The following is a 25,369-nucleotide window of genomic DNA, read 5'->3' on the forward strand; positions in this document are numbered from 1 at the left end:
AACATACATACAACTGACAAGTTTCTAATTGGATAAGGCCCACTCCTAGGGGTGGAACACACATCTGGTGCTGTAGACTAGGCCCACCCCCTATGTCGAGAAAGGCTACAGGCCATAGTGGGGAAGCCATTACAAGTATACTGTTTAATGAATATAGTACACCTACTGGGATATCCTCCAGGCATTTGTATTTACAGTAATGTTTGTTTAGATGTGTCTACTTCCTTCCATTTGTCTTTATAGAAGAAGAAACACCACTGAGATAGATCAGTGGCCACAGCTTGAAAACGAATAATAGGGAGGCCCAAGAAGTCACTATCGTGCCATGATATAAGAGAGATTTCCCTACATCTGTCACCCCCTCCAAGGCTCAGGGACCTTAGTGGAAGATTGGTGGAAAGATTGTAAGAGCTGGAGGAAGAGGTGGAGTGTGTCCTGAGGGGCACTTATTCCTCCAAGGGGCAGGGCCTGCTGTGAAGAATTGGCTGCAGAGAGTTAGCTATGGAGAAAGAGCTGTGGAGAGTTAGCCGCGGGGGAGGAGTTTGGTGCTAGCTTGCTGGTGGGGACCCTAAGAGAACTTGTGCTACACATATAAAAATTAAAGGTCCTCAGATTTGCATTTAAAACTGACATTGCACAGCTGGCCATGGAGTCACATGCCTTTAATCCCAGCACTTGGGAGACAGAAACAAGTGGAGCTCTATGAGATGAAGGCCAGCCTGGTCTACATATCAAGTTCTGGGCCAGTCGGGGCTACATAGTGAGACACTGTCTAGAAAAATACAAACAAAATGAAAATAAAACAAAAAAACCCCTGACATTCTACAATATAAAGATGCATTGTAAACGCCATAATTTTAAACTTCAATTATATTTATTTAGAATAACAACAACAAATTGAAACAAATAAAAAGCCCATGACAGGAAGATTTGGGAAGGAAATGACATGAATTTTTTTTTTTTTTCTTTTTGAGACAGGTTCTCCCTGTAGGGCTAGCTGGCTTGGAACTCACTGTGTAGACCTGGTTGGCCTGGATCTCACAGAGATCCACCTGCCCCTGCCTCTGGAGTGCTGGGATTAGAGGTGTGTGCCCCCACAGTCGGCTGTGACATGCTTTTTTTGGGTTTTGTTTCTTTCTTACTTTCTTTTTCTTTGCTTTTGTTTGTTCCCTTTCCTAGTAATAGACTGAACCTAGGGCCTCACACATGATCTTCCCACTTCTTGAACAAGAGATTTTCATTTTGTGTTGGGCCCAACAAATTCTGTAGGTGGTCCTGCCTGAATCTATCTACTAACTTCCTTCCTGACTGATCTGATTTCCTCTCTTCCTAAAATCAATTCTTTTTCCATAACAGTCAAAGCGCTTTTAAACCACAAGTAGATTACCTGGGCCCTGCTTAAAAGCCTCCAGTAGAATAAGCAGCAGAGCCCAGAATAAAATCGAAAATTACTACCCAAGACTTGACTGGCCTGTGCCACCTTCCACTGAAATCCCCTACCACACCTCTCCCTTCTCACAAGCTTTCTGATAGGTCCTCCAAGAAACATAATCCTGCCCCAGGGCCTTAGCTTAGAATGCTTTACTTCAGATCTCTGCATGGCTAATTCATCTTGGGTCAGCTCATAGTTCACCCTCTTGGGAGGCCATCTTTGACCACCTTACCTAATGCGGTCCACCAAGGTTTTCCTTTCACTGCTTCTCCGATACTCTGTTGTTTATTAATTTATTACTGTTTCCCTCTCAAGACTCTAAGTTCAACAAAAGGCAAATCTTTGGTTTGCCACTTTCTTTTCTTCATATTTTTAGTGCTTCTTTGAGAATTCCCCCAACTTCATGCCCTCTATTTTTTTAAAGGTCTATAGAGTATAATTTGTGTTCCCCAAAAGCACTTGGGTGTGGGTCCATTCCCCAGAGCCTGGTCAAGTTACCCTGAGTTACATCCTTAAAGAAGTCTCTCTCTCTCTCTCTCTCTCTCTCTCTCTCTCTCTCTCCCCCTCCCTCTCTCTCTCTCTCTCATACACACACACGCACACACACACACACACACACACACACACACACACACACACACACCAGCTATCAATTGCCAACAGATCCTCAGCTGGGACCTCCCCACTTCATGCTGGGTTTTTGTCTGGCTTGGGCTTGTGCAAGTCTTGTGTATGCTGTCACAAGTGCTTTGGGTTCGTATGTGCAACTGCCCTCTTGTGTCTGGAAAACATGGTTTCCTTGTAAGCCACCCACCATCTCCACCATCTCTGGCTGTTAAAATCTCCCCCTCCCCTTCCAAAATGATTCCTGAGCCTTGGGAGCTTTGAAAGGGTGTGATATAGGTGTCCCATTAGGGCTGTGGCTCACCACTTTCATCAGTGACAGGTGCATGGCAGTCAGTGCCCCTGGGGCATCTAATGGGAGTCAGAGGACAAGTTCTCCACCTTCTCCCTCCCTGCTCTGGAGAAGTAGGTTCAGGAAGTCACAGTAAGATGCTCAGAGGTCAGCACATATGAGATTTTTGGTAACCGGCTCTCAGCCCAACATCCACTCCTTTGATTTACCTGTAGCACCCTGTTGCCTGGGCCCACCTCCCACAAACTGCCCACTCCTGAGACTATCGAGGGTTCTGCTCTTAGACCTCTAAGCCTCACTTTCCTTGTCTACAAAATAGAGGTGATGTCAGATAATATTGTCAGTACCTTCCACTAACACAGCTGTGGCATGAAGATGAAATGAAGTAACACACAGTGTTCTTAGCATGGGATCTAACAAACAGTAACAATTCACCCAATACAACTTTGCTCATAATGTCAACAGCAAGCAACAGTAATGGTTGACAGTGACACACTAAGAGAGATTTGGAATAAGATGGGGTTGTTATTTAGCACAACTGTTCTCAACTGGCAGAGATCATGACCCCTGCACCTAGGGGGAAGTGTGCGGAGATAACGTGGGTGCCCACCCTGGGAGCTGTGATGGCATCTAGTGGGTGCTGCTAAACATTCTGTGGCATGTGGGCCAGCCCACTGTGGGCGGTGCCACTTCTGGGCAGGTGGTGCTATGTTGTATAACAAAGCAGGTTAAGCACTGGCCAGAGGAGCAAGCCAATAAGCAGCATTCCTCCATGGCCTGTGCTTCAGTTCCTGCCTCCAGCTTCCTGCCCTGAATTCCTACATTGGGCTCCCTCAGTGATGAACTATGACCAGGGAGATACAAGCTTAAATCCTTTCCTTCCCAAGTTGGTCACAGCAATTGAAGGCAAACTAGAACAATATAGTTGGAATGGCTGACATCAAGAAAATATGGCAGGGGTTGGGGGCAATTCAGGGGATAGAGTGCTCGCCTACATTAGTGAAGCCCTGGGTTAGACCCCCAATGCTACATAACCTAGACATAGTGGCACATCACTGTCATCTCAACACTTGGGAGGTGAAAGCAGAATGATCAGAAGTTCAAGGCCAGCCTTGGATACATGAGATTCTGTCATTTTTAAAAAAAAAAAAATCTAATCTGAAACTTTTTGTTTTGTGTTTTTGTCATTTTAAGACAAAGTCCCCCTTCAGCCCCAGCTGGCCTAGAACTCACTATGTAGACCAGGCTAGCCTCAATCTGATCTCTTAAAGATCTGCCTGCCTCTGTCTTTGCCTCCCTCTGCTCCCACCTCTGCTACTTTGATCTGCTGGGATTAAAGGCATGTGCCATCACACCTGCCCTGATCTGAAACCTTCTTTTGTAAATTTTTAATTGAATTTTTGTGTGTTTCATACGGAACATCTTAATCATCTTTATATTCCCTTCCCCACTGGCACCCTTCCAAGAGCCCCCTCACATTCTGTCATTTGTGTTAAGGCCTATAGAGTCAAGTTAGTGACCCCAGACGTCCCTCAGTGCAAGTTCATCCATTGAGGTCTAGTCAGCCTATCTAGAGTCCCTCCCTCTAAAAAGATCAGCTCTTCCTCACCCAGCAGTAATTGGCTACCAATAGTCCTTTGACTAAGATTGGGGCCTGCTGCCCATTTCCACAGTTCTGTGTTGTTTTTGTCTACTTGATTTTGGATGGGTCTTGTGCATGCTGACACCATTGCTGTAGGTTCCTATGAGAAGGGTCCCAGGAGCCTGTAGGACTCTAGGTTGGTATGGTCATGCACCTCTTCCCTGGCTTTTACAATCTTTCTGCCCCCCTCTTCCACAATGGTCCCTGAGCCCTGGGTAGTAGATTTTAATATAGGAGTCCTGTCCAAGGACCTACAATCTTCAGACTCTTACTCTCTATGCTTTGGCCATTTGTGACCTTTTAAAAGCAAAATCCCTTTGTTCTGTTCTTCTGATGGTATAGTATCTCAAAAACATTACTTGGTTGCATGGTTTTAAAAAAGAATTGATGAATAATATTTTATTAAATTGATGTTATAGATTTAACTACTTCTTGATGATTGAACACTAATGGGAAGTTCCACCATGAGCTGGCTCAGTAGGTAAGATGCTCGTTGTACCAGCATGAGAATCTGCATTTGGATTCCTGGCTCCCTTGTAAAAAGCCAGTGTGGTAGTGATCACCAGTAATCCCTGGATTAGGAGGTTCCCAGGGGGCACTGGTTAGCCACTATAGCCAATTGATGAGGTCAAGACTCAATGGGAGACCCTATATCAAAAATAATACAGTGGCAGGCCAGGCCTGGTGGCTCATACCTTTAATCCCAGCACTGGGGAAGCAGAAGTAGGTAGATTTCTGTGAGTTCTAGGCCAGCCTGATCTACATAGCAAGTTCCAGGCCAGTTAGGACTACACAGTGAGATGCTGTCTCAAAATTTTGTAAAAATAAAATAAAAAGTCACAAAGAAAAAATGATCTTCAGGTAAGATGCTTAAACAATAAAATGAATCCCGGCTTCAGGCTGCTCTTGATGGTCTGTGGATGTCATGAATAACCTATGTATCCGTACATCTTCTAGCTCTACCCTCCACTTGTTAGGTTTAACCTTACAGATACAGGATAGTTGGGAAGCAACCTGGACTGCTGCATCCTCTTTTAGCCCTAGGAAAAGACTAGAAGCCACTAGTGAACCCATTCTTTTTAAGTCACAACTAAGGACAAGATTAAGAGAACAAGTCTTAGAAGGATTGATTCCTCAAGGCCACCCACAGTAGCATCCATTCCAGCAGAGAATAAATGTTGGGTGACAATCACAATTTTTAGATGGCAGATACCCCTCAAATGCATTTATTTGAAATGCATTTATATCTCTGTGTGGTGGTTTGAATGAGTGTCCCCCAAAGGCTCCAGGTATTTGGACATTTTATCCCCAGTTGGTGGCGCTGTTTTGGGAGGTTTTAGGAAGTGTGGCCATGCCAGAGGAAGCATGTCACTGGGGGCAGGCTTTGAGAGTTCTTAAGTCTTGCTGGATTTCCAGTCACTCTCTGTTTCCTGTGTCTGCTTGATGATGTGAGTGCTTGGTGTTCTGCTCCAGCCATCCCCTTGCCTCCCCGCCATGACAGACTCCAACCCCTTTAGAATCGTAAGCTCAAATAAACCCTTCTATAAGTTCCCTTGGTTATGGTGTTTTATCACAGCAACAAGAAAAAGTAACTAATACACTCAGTAATACTGAGTCTTTTCATCCAAAGATATAGTGCCTCTTCCCGTTTGTTCATTCTGCATTTTCAACACATATTTCGGTAAGGGCTTTTCTTCGCACATTCTGATATTATTTTCTGGAATATTTTCTATACAAACACACATAGAAGTTAATTTATTAAAGAATGCTACTGTACGCAAGATTTTCACTTGCCCACAATCAACAAATACAAGTCCTAGTGCTGACCACTTCTCATAACTGACACTATTCAGACCCCTAGAAAGTATCTGTCCATACCCCTTGCTCTGTGTGTTCAAAAAAAAAAAATGGTTTCTAAACACTGTACTACTGTGACCTTGGAGACAAGCAGTCCTTTCTCGTTGGTTTCCAATGTGTAGTTTTAGAGAAATAACTCATTTTGAAAATTTGTAAATCAGAGATGCAACTGAAATTCTCAGAGTGTGACATCAAATCTTTTTTTTTTTTTTAGGATTCATTTATTTCTATTTAATGTGTATGTGTGAGTGCCTCTGTGTATGTATGTGCACCATGTGTGTATAGATACCTGCGGAAGCAGAAGAGGGCATCAGATCCCCCTGAAACTGGAGTTACAGATACTTTTGAGCTGCCATGTGGGTGCTGGGAATTGAACCCAGGTCTTCTGCAAAGCAGCCAGTGCTCATAAGCACTGAGCCATTTCTGTAGCCCTGTGTGTGATATCAAGTCTTTACACTGGAAACCAGAGATCATTTAGCATTGCAACTAAGAACAGTTTTCTTTTCATGGGAAGATAATAAGATTACAATATAAGACTAAATTATCAACAGATTAATCAAGTGTTCAAGCTTTAAATAATTTTATATAAAGTTTTTACATTTATTAATCATAATTTTCAGTTTATTTTTGACCATTAATAAATCATTTCAAATGTCCTAAAGGATAAACAGATATTTTTGAAACCATATTAGAGCATTTAAACTTTCAAATTTTTGCAGCTGCTTTAATTTGTATTTTCAATGAAGATACGTTCAAACAGGTCACATTTTGAATACATTGTAAACATTTTATTTTATTTATTCTTTTTTGAGACAAGGTCTCACTATGTAGCCCTGGCTGGCCTGGCACTTGCTACGTAGACCATGCTGGCCTTGAGCTCACAGAGGTCCGCCTGCCTCTACCTCTCAAGTGCTAGGATTAAAAATGCAAGCCTGGCACATTTTAAAACATTCTAGTTTATTATTGTCAACAAAAATTAAGTCATAATAAAATTGGTGATTTTACTAAGAGGGAAGAAAGGGAAAATTTTTTATAGACTAGATTACGACTCCATTCTTTTACAGTCACTCATCCAAAAATGCTGACATGGCCACAATACCCAGACATGCGCAGTTACGTCAACAGTTTTGTTTTCCAAGCTTACAGTCACGTGGAAACCATAATTTCCATCTACATTTCAGTTTTTTTGTCATGGAAGCCTTATCTGTGAAGGCAGGGCTATAGGACATATTTCATTTAACAGTTGATTAGTTTCATTTAGAAGTCAATATTTTCCAGGTGTTTTAGTTTTCTTTTCTGTAGCTGTCAATAAATACATGACCAAAACAACTTGGAGAAGAAAAGGTTTATTTCAGCGTACAGTACAATCTATCACTAAGGGAAATCAGAGCAGGAACCTGGAGGCAGGAACTGAAGCAGAGACCATGAAGGAACACTGCTTACTGGTTTCCTTCCCTGAGCTTGTTCAGTTACTGTCCTAGTTACTTTCTATTATTGTGATAAAACACTGTCCAAAACCAACTTGGGGAGGAAAGGTTTTATTTGGCTTACAGCTTACAGTCCATCATCAAGGGAAGCCATGGCAGGAACTCAAGGCAAGACGGGAACCTGGAGGCAGGAACTGAAGCACAGACCATGGAGGAATGCTGCCTACTGGCTTTGCTCAGCTACTTCTCTTACATAGCCCAGACCTACCTGCCCAGGGATGGCACCACCCACAGAGGGCCAGGCCTTCCCATATCATTCAGCAATTGAGAAAATGCCTCACAGACATGGCCAAAGGCAATTCTGATGGAAGCAATTCCTCAATTGAGAATCCCTCTTCCTAGGTTTGGCGAGTTGACAACTGAAGCTTAACTGGTACCTGCCCAGGGAGAAAAATCCACAGTGCACTGGGCACTCCTATATCAATTAGCAATTAAGTACATGCCTCACAGACATGACCACAGGCCAATTTATGGAGGAAATTCCTCAGCTGAGGTTCCCTCTTCCCAGGTAGCTCCAGTTTGTGTCAAATTCAAAAACTAATCAGCAGGGGGCAGGAGAGATGGCTCAGTGGTTAGGAGCACTGGCTGTTCTTACAGAGGACCTGGGTTCAACTCCTAGCACCCACATGGTAGCTAACAACCATCTGTAACTCCAGTTCCAAGGGAATCCAATGCCCTCTTCTGGTGCCACGGGCACCACATGACACGGGTGTATTTACACACATGCAGGCAATACACACGCACAAAATAAAAATAATAAATTTTTAAAAAAAAAATATTAACCACATGTCTTTAATCCCAGCACTCAGGAAGCAGAGGCAGACAGATCTCTGTGAGTTCAAGCCAGCCTGGTCTCCATAGTGAGTTCCAGGACAACGGGGACTACAAGGAGACCCTGTCTCAAAAAGACCAAAAAAAAAAAAAAAATTAACCAGCATACCAGGCATAATAGTGCATACCTATATAATCCTAGCACTTGGGAGGCAGAAGCAGAAGCATCAGGAACTCAAGGTCATCTTTGAGTACATAATGAGTTCAAGGGCAACTTGGGCTACATGAAAGTGTCATAAGAAAAATTAAATGTAAGGTTTGTGAGCCTCCTTTAATACACTTACAGAGACTATAGTTGTTAGGGAAGTGCCTGGCCCTGGGTAACACGGTAGCCTCATTTATGCTAATATCTAAAGACAAATGATGTCAGTGTGGGATAGTTGCTGACTGTTCAATCCATCCAAGCCCAGTAACCACAGTAAAAAGCAGGTTTCATTCTACTAGAGTTTCTTATTAGTCCTGGACCTGGGCTGCATTATTTTCATCAGACCAGTCATGGTACAGGGCAATCTGGGGCCATGACTAGATGAGCAGCATTTCACACCTACTCAGGTATGCAGGCACTGCTATGGGGAGTTAAAATTAAACCTACTGCACTGAACCTAAGGCAGCTACTGAACTGTACATATTTAATTTATTGAGGAACTCTTATTTCTTCTAATGGTTTTTAGTTAGTTTTTGTGAGCCTTCTGGGTAGATGCTAGAATACCAGCAACGATAATCCTATCTTGTGATTTATAATATTATTTTATTGCACTTGCGTCTCCAATCACTGCTAAATGGTGGTGTTGGCAGGCATCCATCTTGTTCTGAACCTGAGTTGGCTTTTCCTTTAGCAGTTCATCATCAGGTACCATGTTGATATTCTTTATTATTTCTATGCAAGGTCTTTCCAAAGCTCTATGACCAGGTCTTCCAAGCAAGATCTGGTGAACCTGGACGGGTACCAATGTGGATGTTGCCATGTAGACTCTAAACAATAATCCAAGAAAAAAATCAAGACAGAAACTTTCACTTTGTTAAACTGATCGAATTCAGGGTCGCTGCCAGTGATGACTTTGTATGACTAAATCTCTGCTGTGTTCCTCTAAGGATGAGATAATATAGAAGTAAACTGGGACTGTCCAGACAATATATGCTGGTTGGGAATTTTATCTTAAGTTTTTGTGGTTTTTATAATTAAGGGAATGATAGAAGCTTACAGTAAGCAAAGAGAAGGTAATGGAGGTGAATATGATGAGAAGACATTATATACATGTATTATTGTCAAAGAAAAATGTTTTAATTAAAGAGTTTATAGTGAACACATAAACAAACATTTTGAGTTTTGTAAGAGAATGATATGAGATTTTAAGAATTACAATGTTTTATATATTTTTGCATGTTGATTTTATTTCACAGTCAGGCATGATGGCATATGTCTGCAATCTCAGAAACTAGGGAGGCTAAGGCAGGAAGATCTCTGTGGTATGAGGCCAGTCTGGGCCACACAGCAAATCTGAGGCCTGTGCGAATTAAATAGCAAAACTTTTTCTAAAAATAGAAAAATTAAAATAAATAAATTTTATAAACCATAGAGGGCGTGGTGGTTTGAATGAGAACATCCCCCATAGGCTTCAAGTATTTGGACATTTTGTCCCCAGCTGCTGATGCTGTTTGGGGAGGCTTTAGAAGGTGTGGCCTTGCTGAAGGAAGTCTGTCACTGGGGGTGCAGCTTTGAGAGTTCTTAAGCTTGCTGGATTTCCAGTTGCTCTCTGCTTCCTGTGCCTGCTTGAAGATGTGATCCCTCCTCTTTCTGCTCCAGCCACTTCTGCCATCATGCCTCCCTGCCATATGGACTTAGTCCTCTGGAACCATAAGCTCAAATAAACCCTTCCTTCTATAAGTCCTCTTGGTCATAGTGTTTTATTAAAGCAACAGCAAAATAACTAATACAGGTGGGGGAAACAAACCAAAGAAAAAAATCTTATTTCACAATTCTAAGAAAAGTTTAACATCATATTAATAGAGTGAAAAATTATCACTACTGTTCAGGAGAGCCACTGGTGAAAGTTGACTTTGTGAGTCACAGCCAAATAAGATCAGTAAGTAAATTACATATTTTATTTACCCTTTTATCACCAGAGACTGACATGTGGTAAGTGCTCAATAAATATTTGATGAATTAATTGATTGGAAGATGCATAGAGCACTTCCCTGAAATCAGGTTACTAGGGAATGGCTATTATAGAATTCAAATTGTACATAACTTTAAGAAAGATTAGCAGGGAATTACTGTTTATTTGGTGCCTGGCAGAAAACAATGCTTATAATGCTAGGATTTTCTCAAGTTAATTCTATAACTATTATCGATACAAAGTTATTATTATGTTCTTATTGTCTCTTTTATCTTTTTAGCTTGTTACAGTATTTGAGAGGTTAGGGAACTTGCATAGGTCATAAAGGTAAACTTCAAATCTAGCCCTCTCTTACCCCATTTAAGCATGCTACCTTCTAGAACATAGAAAACAAAGTTCCTAGGGGGCTGGAGTGATGGCTCAGCAGTTAAGAACACTGGTTGTTCTTGCAGAAGACCTGGGTTCGAATCCCAGCACCCACATGGCAGCTAACAACTGTCCGTAACTCCAGTCCCTGGGGATCTGACAGCATCTTCTAACCTCTGCTGGCATTGCACGACACAGGTGCACTTACCTACATGCAGGTAATACATGCATACACATAAAATAAAAATAATAAATAAAATTTTTTAAGTAAAAAAAAAGAAAATGAAGTTCCTGTCTATCTCTACAGTCCCATCTGTGCCTGCTGCATTTGCTCTCTTTCATCAACCTATTTATTTTCTTCTAGGGCTTGTCACAATTCATAATCACCTTTCTAGTTATTCACTTGTTAATTACCTGTCTCCTTTGAGAGACACCATTGCTATGAGAGTACTAATTTTTTTTTCAGTTTTCTACAGCCATATCCTGGTACTCTGCACACAGGAGGTTTTCAAGTATCTATTGAATAGAATGAATGAATGAATGAATGAATGAATGAATGAATGGACTTAATCTACTCAAGTCCTTTTTGTAATACTAAAGGAAGGTTAACCTAATAAAGAGATCTGCTACTGCTACTGTCTAAATGCTTGTCCTGTCCATGTCCACATCTCTGTTGTGCCCCCACCCAATCAAATTTGCTAGTATCCAGTTAAGGGTATTTGGAAATGAGATCTTTGGGGATATGATTAAGACAAGAAGGCAGGGCCCTCAAGAATGGGATTAATGGCCTTATAAAATAGGTCACAGGGAACTCCAGGACCCCTTCCATTACATGAAAACCCAACAAGAAGACAGTTGTCCATGGACAGGAAAGAGGGTCCCTTACCAGACTCTACATCTGCTAGAACCTTGATCTTGGGGATTTTTAGCTTCTAGAATTGTGAAAAATAAATTTCTACTGTTTACAAACCACCCAGTCTATCGTACTTTGTTATACTGGCCCACACATATTAAGGTAAGATTTTCCAAAGGACTACAAAGTAATGAAGAACTTAAAAGTTCATGGTTACTTAGTTTCTTGTTTCCTTAAAGACCCACTCTCAAACATTTTTAGTTGTGGTGCTATTCTTATGGAAGAGGCACTGTAATCCAACTGTTCACTCTTACAAAAACTTTCCACTAAATGCTTTCTATTTTTTTCTAAAACATCAAAAATACAGAAATATGAAAGAGTCACCAAGTTCATGATACAGCATCCAAACAAAGCCTTACCCAGAAAACATAAAAGATGTTAGATTCGCATTAAATAAAAAGTGTGCTTACACCTGTTAATACAGATGTCTTAAGAGCCTAGAACTAAGGACTTTAAAGGGGTAGGTTTAGGGGGCAGCCTTGCTTTATTCACATTTATGCATTCTGGGAATGGTAACATGTGCCTTTAATCCCACACTCGGAGGCAGAAGCAAGCAGATCTCTGTGACACTGAGGCCTACATAGGGAGTTCCAGGCCAGCTGTGACTAGAGGGAGACGCTGTCTCAAAACCAAACCAAACCAAACCAAAACAAAACAAACAAAACAACAACCCACATTATATATACTTCAATAATAGAATGAGGTGTGGTGGTACAGACCTGTAATCATAGCATTCGGGAGGCTAAGACAAGAGGGTTAGAGTTAAGAGTTTGAGGCTACCCTGGCTATACAGTGAGGCTCTGTCTCAAAAAAAAACAGAGGGAGAGGGGGAACTAGTTCACAAAATACAGGTGAATTCTAAATTCTACAAGTCAGAATTGTTCATAGTCATATACATCATATTTTAAAGAATTCTTACAAAGTACAGGGCTCTTTCTGTCCACCTTTATATCAGTCACAGTTCTGCAAGGAAACAGATGGTACACTCAACACAAGTGATTGAAAAGAGTAACTATTTGCAAAAGTATAGGTAAGAAGCCAGATATGATGGCACACTCCTTTAATCCCAGCATTCATTCACAGGCAGAGGCAGGTGGGGCTCTGTGAGTTAAGGCCAGCCTAGGCTACAAAGTGAGTTCCAGGGCTACAAAGTGAGTGTCAGGACAGCCAGGGCTACAAAGTAAGATCGTGTCTCAAAAATAACAAAGGTGTAGGCAAGTACAAAGGAGAGGAAAAGATGGTGGAGCATCCCAGGGCTAATGACAATGAGAACTCGTTACTGCTCCTAGCCCTGAAAGGGTTTTTTCCTGAGGGAAATACACCCCTGGCTGTAGAGCCCCGTTTCAGGAGCTATGGACTTGGTAGAATGATGCCTCTACAGCCTACAGGAAGGAACAAGGAAACAAATACCCCTGTTGTCTTTCTATTCTCCCACCATCTGATCTCCTATCAGTGATTTCCACGGGCAAAATCCCACCAGTAGGCAGAGGGCAAAGGAATTTACTGATTTAATCTACAGAGGTCAGCCTCCTAGAGAAGAGCTGGGGAGGAAAGGGAAGTGTGGATCCAGAGAGGCAATTAGAGAACGCCTTGAATAATATTTAGTGGAAAGCATTATTAAAATTCCAAAGTTGTAAATATATTCAGGGCACAGGTCAAGTTCCACGGCAAAGAGTTTGAAATTTGAATGCAGAGGGCTTGTTGTGGCATGTCCTTGGGTACCAGACAGTGGATGAAGAGGGAAGGAGGGTTGGCAGAAGGAGAGGATAAACCGTAATGCAGCTACAGCATAGGCCTGAGCAGTTCCTGTGCACTGTTGAGGAGCTAGGGAGGCCCTTTACAGTGGTCCCAAATGGAGACAAGAAGGAGTTTTGGTAATCCCTTCACACTGACTATTGGAAGCTGGTTGCTTCCATGAGAACAAAGGTAATGCCTAGATAGAGCCATTAACAGCCAACACTCCAAACCTGCACAACTAAGTATGTCATTAACTGAATAATCTAGGGGGCACACCACAAATTCCACTACCATGGCAGTTAACAATGTCTGAGTCTGGATGAGTCATTGTCTCTATTTTTAATATATAATTTTTTGTTATTCCAAAAGTTCTAAAACAAGTATTATATTAGTCAGAATACAGAGCAATTCAGGCATCGTGACACAGACTTAAGTAGTGCTTTAAACAAACTGGAGCTTATTTCTCTATCCTATGAAATTTTCAACAGCAGTCCTCAGCAGGCGTGAGAGCTCACCAATCATCAGGGACACTTGGTCCTTCCATCTGGTTGTTATGCCACCCTCAATGTATGGCTTCCATCTTGAGGTTCAAATGGCTGCTCCAGTTCCCGTGTCCCCATGCACATCCCAGCAGGAAATGGGAAGACAACAGATAGCATGCCCTTGAATACAGCCTAAACACTACATTCATTTTTCCCATATTCTATTGGCCATAGAAACTTTATAGGGGCTGAGGATACAGTCTTTTGACTAGGCGTATTTTCTAAGATGAAGGCCTCAGCAGAGGGCAGGGATGTAGCTCAGTGGTAAACTACTTGCCTAGTATGCCCAAGGCCCTGGCTCAGCCCCCAGGATCAGGAGGTGAGGGAAGTCACAACAGGCCTATTCCTTCAAGCCTTTAGTAAGAGATCAGTGCCCCAGTAGTCCTGATCTCATGACTTCCCAAATGACCTACCTCTTAATACCAACACATTGGCGATCAGATCGACCCATGGACTTTGGAGACACAAACATTGAGGCCATATCAATGTACATGGTTTAAATTCATGGCTTCTATTAGTACAGAAAGAAGGGAAGAGTTGAACATTAGGAGACAACAAGTATCCCTACCACAACATGGATTAACCATCAATAAATGTACAGTGAAAAAAAAAAAGGTGGGAGAAAATTTTAGTTGTTTTTGTGATTTTGTTTGCTAATCTGTGCACTGCTAGTAGACACAGAAAAACAAACATTCTCTTATAATTCCCACTAACACAGATAGATGGATCATAGATAGATAGATGATAGATAGATATTGATATAGATATATAGTAAATGTAGTAAAGACATAGCCTCTATGAAGTTTTTATGGTCAGTGAAATGTAAAGAAATCATATAAATCAGGGAAGCTTGGTGCCCTTAGGTCCACTTCTACAGAAAGCAATGAGGTGAGAGCATGGCCATTATTACAGTGTGTTGTGATACTTCAGTTTAGTCAGTTTGCTATTAAGTATATGTCAGATTAACTTTCAATGCTTGGGATGGTCAGGTAACCTGCTAGCAAGAAACAATGTCCAGGTACTGGAGAGACGGCTCAGTGGTTAAGAGCACTTCCTGCTCTTTCAGAGGACCCAGGTTCAGTTCCCAGCACCCACATGGTAGCTAACAACCATCTGTAACTCCAGTTCCAGAGAATATGACACCCTCTTCTGACCTCTGCAGGTACTGCACACCTAGGTACACATACATATGAGCAAAACATTAAATAAAAAATAGATAATAAAATTTTTTTAAAAGAAACAAAGTCCAGAGGGTTCAGCTAACATCATATTTTAAAAGTTATAGGAAGCAGAAGCAGGAGGATCTCTGTGAGGTTGAGGCCAGCCTGGAATAGTGAGTTCCAGGGTCCAGGTGGGACTATAGGAAGACTCTATCTTAAAAAAATAAACAAGCAAACAAATACTTTAAAAAGTATTAGGCTCCTCCCTCACACATGTGATTAAGGTCCTACAGAAGAGACTGCGGCATTCAGTGCTCTTGCCCTTCTACTTTCTGCCCTGTGAGGACGCAGTGACTCTCTCTACCCTGTCCTCCAGAGGACACAGCAACAAATACCACCTTGGAAACAGACAGCAAGCCTCAGAGCCTGCCTCACACTTCACAGCATCCAATACCATGAGAAAATGAATTCAACTCTTTAAATTACCTGGTCTTAGGTAGTTTGGTGCAGCAGCAAATGGAGCCCAGCAGTGAATGGAAGAGCACCAAAGAACAGAGCTGGGCCCACTGACGACCCAATGAACTGTTTTGGCCACTTGCTAATCAATGTTTGGCTAATAAATGCCTGTTATGTCTGAGTGAATTCTGAGTGATTCCTGCAAGAGAAGCTTCTAACCCCTCTCTGGATGAAGGGGACCTACCATTGAACAAGTCAGGAGAGAGATCAGTTCTTATGTAGCTTAGATTCTGGAGGGAAACAGACAAGAAATATTGACAGAAGCAGCGGATGGGCATAATTGCTGTGGCAAAAACAGGAGGCAACAACAGCCAGGTTCTCTAAGAGATGACATCTAAGCCTTATTGATGAGGAGACATCCATGTAGGGATATGACATCTAAGACCTGAAAGACGAGGAGACAGCCATGGAAGATGGGTGATGATGTTCCTGGTAAGGTCCCAAACGGACCACCCCCCGCCCCAGATGGAGGGCAAGAAGCTGGCCCATGGCAGGGAAGCAGAAGAGTGCATATAAACCACCCAACGCCTATAAATGACCAGGGCCAGGGACAGCCATTTTGCAAATCCATGGACCACTGAAGAGCCATTAGGAAGAGCCAACAGCTGAAGAGTCAATACCTGATCAATGTAAAAGAGCACCAGAAGGGAAGATTTTGGTCACACCCCCAGAAAGAAGCAACAACTAATCTTTCCATCTCCTCCGAGTTTTTAATCTTTGTGTGTGTGCTCATGCAGGTGTGCACATGTGTGTGCAGATGAATATACACTTGTGTGCACATGTGTGGAGACCAGAGATCGACACTGAGCATCTTCCTCAATCTCTATCCACCTTCTTTTTGGAAACAGGGCCTCCCACAGAACCTAGAGCTCACCAATTTGGCTAGAGTGGTGGGGCAGCGAGGCCCTGGGATCCTCTTCTCTCTGCCTCCACAGCACTGGGATTACAGGTGCCCATACTCAGCTGTTTAATGTGGGTATTGGGGATTCAAACACAGTCCTCAGGTTTGAATGGTGAGCACTTTACTGACAGCCATCTCTTCATCCCCCAGTGTTCATCTCTAAAGTATCTCAGAAAAGACATAGTAGCATGGAAATCCACGAGGACAACATGCAAAGCTGGCAACACACAAGGTCCTACAAACCATAGGCTACAAACCATAAGACACAGGTGCTGAGGGAATACTGAAGTTAAGTTTCCCACCTTCCTCCCACTCAATATCACACTGTTCCTTCTCCTAGCATGGAAGCTAAGTTCTTCTCCACACCCAATCCCTGTGCTAGGTTATACACACTGTTGTGGAACATCAGTCAGAGTGGCCAATGATTTGAGAAGGAAATTCAACCTGGGCTGTCACTTCAGTTGTTAAAAATATGTTCACAAATAAAGCTCATGATCACACTGAACAACTTCAACTGTTTGCCTAAAGCATCTGACTTTTGTGTGCCATCCCTTTGAAAACATTATATATAGATTTTTAATGACCATGGTTAGAGGGGATATGAATTTTTAAAGCCAATATTCCAATTAGTACAAGGAAAGAGCCCTGGACCTTTAAAGGAAAACAAGCCTTTCAAAAGAGGAGAAAGAAGCATAATTAGAAATGCATCAAGAACTAAAAAGCTGTTTTTAACTTGTTTCCTAAGAAACCAAAAATAGAACTGACAAGTTCAACTTCCAAAGAAGCTTAGATCTACTTACTCCACTATTAAAATTTCCAGTTCAAAATTTTTAGACTCACTAATTTAAGGGGTGGGAAAAAGAAGCGTTCCCTGAATAATTTTGTTTGTAAGGTTTCTACTAGTGGAAGCTGATCTTCATGAGAAACAAAATACCAGGGTTGCTCTTAAATAGGTTAGCAACATATTTAGCAACTGCCACTACATGGTAATTCTTGACACTAGGATAGATGTTGTGATAATAGCAAATAATAGACTTATGACTGTACTCTTTGGCAGTCAAATTTACTTAATACAAGGGATATAAATTTCACCATCAGGAATGAAAACTCTTGGTGGAGTAGCACTACTCAGGTTTTGATAACATCCCCTTAATCTCCGCTCTATACATTCTGTACTGAGAGGAAACATGTGACTGCAAACTGGGCTCATGCACTTCTTTATTTTTAAAACCTTCTGAGTAGTTTCATGATTTTGGAAGGATTCATATTTGGGGCTGGACTGTGTAGAGAGGCGGGAAGGCCAGCATGAACCTTTTAGGAATGTGCCATCACCCTCTGGGCCTCATAAATTCCCACCATTCCTCCATTGATGAGTTATAGAAAAAACGAGCAATGTGAGGTTACTCACCAGTAATAATTCCTCTTAAAGTTACCAGTCCGGGACCTGTAACATGCACAAATAAGGTGGCTCAGGAAGTACAAAATGTATCGCCCTCCACATCTTTCTAGCCTACTGATACAGCCAGCTGTTGCAGTGAGCCCTAGTGTTTGGCCTGTGACTGACAGGAATGCAGTGATTCAGGCAGTGGAGAAGTACTGACACCTACAGCTGGGTTCTGCAGGGCAGTGACACAGAATGCTGGAAACCCTCCTTGGGCTCTCACTGCAGTCCAGGAGTTCCTGGACTTAGTAAGGTAGAGAGAGAATATAAACCTAGCTTTCCTTCTTTCGTCCACTCAAATCCTAACATTTCTTTTTAGGGGTGAGAATGGACAGGGCTGCTATGCAGCTCAAGCTGGCCCCAAACTTGTAGTCATTCTCCTGCCTCAAGCCTTCATAATCCCTGATCTTTATGAAACCATGTTACTCCCTGACCTCAAGACTTCATAATCTAGCTGGAGGTGTGAACACGCTTCCAACCACCTGAAATCATGGTTATTCTGGGATGTTGTTTTAATCAGTACTTTTGTAACAGGATTTGGAGGCAAAACTTTTTCTGTGGCCTATAATTGGCAAACACATATCATTAAGGATTACCAAATTCTAACAGGGGAGATGAACCATTAGAGCCACATTCTTCCTTGGGGCATCTTAGGAGTGATGAGCAGCTGCATCTCTTCCCCAGTTCTAATACACAGGAAGAAGGGGAGGTGACTCATGAAAACTTGCAAGTGCCATGTTCATGTGGAACATGGTATCTGGTATGTAGTAAATACATAATCCTGAAAACAAAAAACTGGGGCTGGGGATATGGCTCAGTCGGTAAAGTGCTCACCACACAATCAGGAGGACCAGAGTTCAGAACCCCAACATTCATATAAAAAGCCAGCCATAGGGCTGGAGAGATGGCTCAGCAGTTAAGGACACTGGCTGCTCTTATGAAGGGCCCAGGTTCAGTTCCCAGCATGTACATGGTGGCTAACAACTGTCTGTAACTCCAGTTCCAGGGATCCAACATTCTCTTCTGACCTTTGCAGGCACTGCACACACGGGTGCACTTACATGCACGCAAAACACTCATACATATAAAATAAAAATAAATAAATAAATAAAATGTTTTAAGTCAGGCATAGCAGCAGGTATCTATAACCCCAGATCTGAGTGTGTGTGTGTTTGCACCACAGTACACATGCTGAGATCAGAAGACAACTTGTGGAAGTTGATTCTCTCCTTCCACCATGTGAGATTCAGGAATCAAACTCAGGTCATTCCACTTGGTTGCAAGCACCCTTACCTGCTAAGCCATCTTGCCAGCCTGACAGATTCATTTAACAGACAGTCATACATAACTATACCAGGAAAATGAGGAGTGGTTAAGTATATTCCATCTTCATCCATAATACAAAATCACTAGAAGATATGTACAGCTAACAATTTACCAGATACAAGTTATTTTGAAGGAAGAATACCACCCCCTCCCAAAAATCCCATTAAAACAACTGTTGATGACTCGGGTGGGCAGGTTGGAAAGGGTGGCCACTGTCTCTTACTGGGGTGCTTTGATTTTAGTACCAGCTGATATTTTAAAATGTGTAACTTTACTAAGAATAAAATTAATATATAGAAATAAAAGGCAACATTTTTCTTTAAGAATTAAAAATGCCTAATAATTTTTTGTGAACCTTTCCTGTGTGCTATTTTTTTTTTTCCCAAAAATACTGTCTAAAGTAACATGGATGTACCTGGCAGGTCACAGTTAGTCTTAAATTCCTAAAGGCTGAGGATTGCTTATCAATACTCTGAATTGAGAAACAAAAGTGAACGCATATGCATTATCTCAGTAACATCCATAGACATTGGAGTCAAGGAGGCATGGAGAAAGGGCTCTCATGGGAGTGCTCCAAACAGAGAAACTGATGAAACCAGATGCGCCTGACGAAGACACACAGAGTTACAGGAGCTGAAGAACACACTGGCTATTTGGTGTTAGCACAAAAATGGCATTGCATGTACAATGCAATACATACATAACTTGCCTCTTGGGGGTTAGGAGAATATGTTATGAGAAAAATACTTTCAAAACATCTTCTAAAATGGTCCAGGTAGAAACATGCTGCCTTATGTGGTAACACATGACTTTAATACCAGCACTCAGGAAGCAGAGGGAGGAGATCTCCGTGAGATGGAGGCCAGCCTGGTCTATATAGCCAAACAGTTCCAGACCAGCTGGGGACACAGGAAGACCCTGTCTCAAAAAAACAAAACAACAAAAAAATTATTCTGTAATGTTTCTAACTGGCTCTTCTGGTAGCAAAACCAAACCTTACAAATTCTGAAAATAAAAGAATGGAAACTGGTGCCAAAAATGAAGCTCTGCTGGGTTCCACTGTTTTCCCACACTGTTTGTGAGAGCATACATCAAAAATTTCACGTTTGCCATCCTCAGCTACCCAGAAGACAGCAATGCTCAGAGCACTGTTTCTCATGGTGACAGTCACAGCCAAACTATAATCATTCATAATAATGCATCTTCTACAGTACTAGAATTTTATTATCCATTTTATATTTTTCCCCAAGGGATTCTTTGCTTAATTTTCACAGCCCTTTCTCTTTGTTAAAGTCATGGAGTCTCTTAGCTTAGCTCAATGATTCACAGCATTGTCCTTTAACTCAGTAGCCATGAGAAGAGCTGGCTGATACACTTAGGTATGTACTACACCTAAATACTATCCTAGAATACACCTAAAATTGCACTAACCCTTCCCTTGTGACATCCAGAGATTCCTCTGGTTCCTAATTCATTTCATGCTGTTTTTAATCCTTTCTTGGACATTCTGACACCATGGTTTTTTACTGAGGGATACTTGATGGAGTCAACAGGAAAAGGGGACATTTTGGCAAATTTATAGAAGTCTGCATCAAAATATAGAAATAACTTAAAGTATAACAATAATTATAGTGGGGAAATGGGATGGTACAGAGCCCAGGGAAAACTTTAGGATGAAGTTTTCTGTTTTACATATTACATGATAATTTTTTAACAGATGGCTTGTTATTTAGAACCTATCTAGACTCAAAATATCATCAATTTCTGGCAAAAGATCATTTAGATCTGTTCTTTAGATATTTTCTACCCAACAATCTTTCCATTTTTTATAGATTTTTATGATAGTCTGAAGTGTTTAAAATAAAAATACAGACACCATCACATTACACCCAAATACTCCAGGATAAAGCTGTAAAAAGTAAAGCTGTTTTCCCATACAACAATGATACTACTATCACATCTAGTAAATCTAACACTAATCTCCAATGTTCTTTAACACCCAGGCTATATTCAAAGATTTCCAATTGTCCCCCTGTGTCTTTCACAGCTGGCTATTCAAATCAGAGAGGGGGAAATGTCTACATTTGTGAGATGCATGTAGAAAAACATTACAACTGTGACTGCAGATGTGGCTACTCAGCATGCTGTGCCTTCTCGTTCTTTGTATTTGAAATGTGTAATTTAGGTATAGTGTCCAAAAGATTTGTGTCATTAGGAGTTTATGAACATGTCTGTAAGTACTGAAGAAAAATGTCTAGGGTATGCTTCTGGACATGTCTTGTTTGAGATTGCAATCAATTATTTGGACAATGTCATAGAAATTATGCTTAACAGATTTCTCAGTTGCTAAGCCTGGAGGAATGATGAATGAATTAGATGCGGGATTGATGATCCAGGGACTAGTGAGAAAATCTGTGTTAATACACTCATGTGTCTCTCCATTAGGTAAGAGCTGGGAGCAAAAGATCATCAGGGTCCTAACGAATACCCTGTAGCTTTTTAAAATGTTTCTGTTTTTGAGAACATCAAACATAAGTACAGTATTTACATCATTTCTACCCTTCTCTCCCACTTCCAATTCCTCCCATGTCCCCTGACTCCCTCCCAAATTCATAACTCTTTTTGTTGTTATTGTCACATATGTATGCATATATGTATATATGTATGTATATACAACCTACTGAGTTGTGTGGTTAGGGCTGATCACCTGGGACTGTATCAGGGCTCGTCCATGGAGAAAACGGATTCTCCCTCTCCCAGCAGCCAATAACTGCCTGTAGCTCTTCATCTAGAAGTGGGGCCTTGTGAAACTTCCCCCCATCCATGGCAGCATGTTGACAGGTGTTGTCATTATTCAGGTCTTGTTTAGGTAACCATATTGTTGAGATTTCACAAGTGTGGCATACCTGGTGTGTCTAGAAAACACTACCTAGCAGCAGGTGTCCTGTTCTTCTGGCTCTTACACCATGTAGCTTTTTATCTTATTCATTTTTTTGTGTAGGAGTGCTTTGCCTGCATGTGTGTAATGTGTACCATGTGCATACAGTGCCCACAGAGGCCAGAAGAGGGCATCGGATCCCCCAGAGTTACAGATAGTTGTTAGCCACCATGTGGGTGCTGGGAACTGAACTCAGGTGCTCTGTGAGAGCAGTGAGTGTTCTTAACTGATGAGCCATCTCTCCAGTCCCACCATGTAGCTTTTTGATGGTTGGATCAAACAAAATTGTCTGAAACCATGGAAACAAAAATGCAAAATAGGATTCCTTACCTGCCAGCCTATGAGTTGCACCTATGAGCCTTACCAGGAAACCAGTGTGGCCAATGCACAGCAATGAATGTGAGTGGGATAATATGGTGTGTGGCGGGGGGGGGCACAAATGCTAAACTGCTGAAAAATCTTGATATAAGTTTCCACTGTATAGGAAAACTTCAAAATGAACCTCAAGGGAGCCTAACCACCTTGAAAGTGAGAAGGCGAGTCCCATTTAAGCATCTGCTTCATACGCTTGGCCTTGTCTGTAGTCAGACATAGTACTTAGTCCTGTGTTTGACAGAAACAGTAGCTAAACTGGAGATGCAAATGTGATCTGTCAAAGGATCAGAATGGAGGTCACATGGAAACCAAGAGGGTCTTTGTTTACAAGAGAAGTAAAGTCCTCTGTATCACCTTCAAGATCCTCTGGCTCAAAGTCTCCAAGCCTTGTGTCATCATGTGTACATATTCTGCGTTTACCCCATTCTCTCCCCTCCCGTCTGTGGGGGCAGAAACTATATTCCTTATCCTAGTACCCATGTTCTTCAACACAGCCTGGCCCATAGTAGGTACTTTATGCTTGTGGAATGAATAAATGCTTGCCCAGAGGGATGCAGGTAAGAAATGCATCAGCTTGTACTGTATCAGGGACTTGACAAAAGACAAGGTACTACTATGACCAAATAGAGCACAGACACTTTGATCTCATTGGATAGCTGATGAAATAGCAAGAAATCAATGAATATGACTGCTCTCAGACAAGACACCACTGGAGCCCTGGATCCAGCTGAAACATGAAGAAGAGTGTTCAATGAAAGAGTGTGTGCTTTCTGCAACATGTCCGGTTCGGTGGCTCTGATTCAGTACTTCTTTGTGGATTCAAAGTTAGACAGATAATATGAAAAATGGCTGGTAATCATTGATAAAGAGTTACCAGAATTTCCTGCCTTAAGATTCCTTTATGCTCACCTCCCTCTGCTTCCCTGGACTGCACAACCCACCAGCCTCTTTCCCGGGTAAGTCCAGCAGCACCCACCACTCCTTGCCTCCCCCAGCTTCATTCACCCTCCGAGCTCCCACGCCCCATCTCTCCTCCTAGCCTGGGTACTGGACAATTTCTTGTCTTGGCACCCCAGACACCGGGGCTGACTGCTCGGCCTAGAACCACCACTGCTTGCTGATCCTTTGCATCCACACCAACCCAGTTCCTTCTCGCGGTCCCCAGGGTTCCCGATCCTCTGGACCTGGTCCGGCCCTCACCTCCCTCTGCTTCGCTGGGCTGCACAACCCACCAGCCTCTTTCCTGGATAAGTCCAGAAGTGTCCACCACACGGCGACTCCCCCAGCCTCATTCACCCTCCCAGCTCCCCCCGCTCTGTCTCTCCTCCTAGCCTGGGTACTGGCCCTTTTCTTGTCTTGGCACCCCAGACATGGGGGCTGACCTCTCCGGTCAGAGCCACCACTGCTTCTTGATCCTTTGCATCCAGACCAACCCAGTTCCTCCCTGCAGTCCCCAGGAGGCCTTGGGGCCTCTTCCTACCCCCACCTCCCTTTGCATTCCTGGGTGGCATGGCCATCAGATGCTCAAAACCAGCATCTTTCCTGGGCCCTGCTCCCAGGCCAGCCCAGCCCCCAAATTCCTGAGGACAACATCTTTCCTGGAGGGATCCAGACCCTAGGAGAAAGCCTGAGAGCATCCGATCCTCATCTGACTTGGGCCTCTGTGGGAACTCCTGAAAGATGAAAGCAATTTGGCCACTCCAATATCAAATCAAAAGGGAGAAACAGAAGCCTAGACCAACCAGCTTTTCATGCCCAACAAGTAAACCATAAAGGCACATAAAGTTCACAAAAAGAAGCAGACCTAAACTTGAAGGCTTGAGTCTCACACAAGAATCAGAAACCACAAAAGAAATCCACGTCAAAGTCACAGAGAAAAAATAATAAGATGAAAAACCAAAATAACATATCCCCACCAAATACCAATAGTCCTCTAGAGGAGTACAGTGAAAACCCCCTAGAGATAATGCAGGACATGGAACTCAGAAGAACAATTATAAACATGATAAGAGAATTCGATGAATTTAAAGAACACACAAAGAAATCAAAGAACTGAAGGGATAGGGATAAACTTCTCAATGAACTCAGAAAAGAGTTAGAAATATTGAAGAATACTCAGGCTGAAATGAAGAAGGAAGGGAAACACTCAGTCAACTAGAAAAGACAGGAGAAAGCCTCACCAATAGGATGAATGAAATGGAAAACAGAATATCAAGACTGGAGGATAAAGTGGATGAACTAGACCACTCAAGCAAAGACTATGAAAAATTTAAGAAAACACAAGAATGGAATATGCAGGAATTGTGTGACACCATAAAAAGACCAAACTTGCGAATCATAGGCATACAGGAAGGAGAGGAATCCCAAGATAATGGCATAGGCCAGATCTTCAACCGAATCACAGAAGAAAATTTCCCAAAATTAAAGAAAGACACGCCCATACAAATACAAGAAGCATATAGAGCACCAAATAGACAGGACCAGAAAAGAAACTCTCCATGGCACATCTTGTAAAAACACTAAACACACAAAACAAAGAGACAATACTGAAAGCTACAAAATAAACAATACTGCAAAAGAGACAATACTGAAAGCTGCAAAAGAAAAACAACAAAGAAACCCCATCAGGATTACAGTTGACTTTTCAGTGCAAACTATGAAAGTCAGAAGAGCCTGGACCAAAGTATTCCCAGTTCTAAATGACCACAGATGCCAACCCAGATTACTTTCCCCAGCCAAAATGTCTATTATAGTCAAAGGGGAAAGAAAAATCTTCCATGACATAAATAGGCTGAAGGAATACATGTCCACAAAACCAGCCCTTCAGAGAGTTCTTGAAGCAATACAAAGAGCTGAAGAAGGGAATGACTAT

The 25,369-nt window shown here is 42.1% G+C and overlaps 1 protein-coding gene across 3 annotated transcripts in view; it reads right to left on the bottom strand.

Annotated features, from left to right (window-relative positions):
* Positions 1-25,369, bottom strand: part of Acyp2 (acylphosphatase 2) — a 204,761-nt gene that overhangs the window by 99,542 nt on the left and 79,850 nt on the right. Inside the window, exon 4 of one of the 3 annotated variants that reach the window (XM_029558616.1) lies at positions 17,826-17,861. The exons of 1 other annotated variant lie outside the window; for it this stretch is intronic. In XM_029558616.1, coding sequence (XP_029414476.1) covers positions 17,826-17,861 — 36 coding nt within the window. Of the gene's footprint in view, positions 1-8,426; positions 9,138-17,825; positions 17,862-25,369 lie in introns of those variants that run through there. One more of the 3 variants, XM_029558615.1, reaches the window with a different exon arrangement.

The sequence above is a fragment of the Nannospalax galili genome, unplaced genomic scaffold, assembly GCF_000622305.1.
Source record: "Nannospalax galili isolate Female #2095 unplaced genomic scaffold, S.galili_v1.0 scaffold286, whole genome shotgun sequence".
NCBI lineage: Eukaryota > Metazoa > Chordata > Mammalia > Rodentia > Spalacidae > Nannospalax > Nannospalax galili.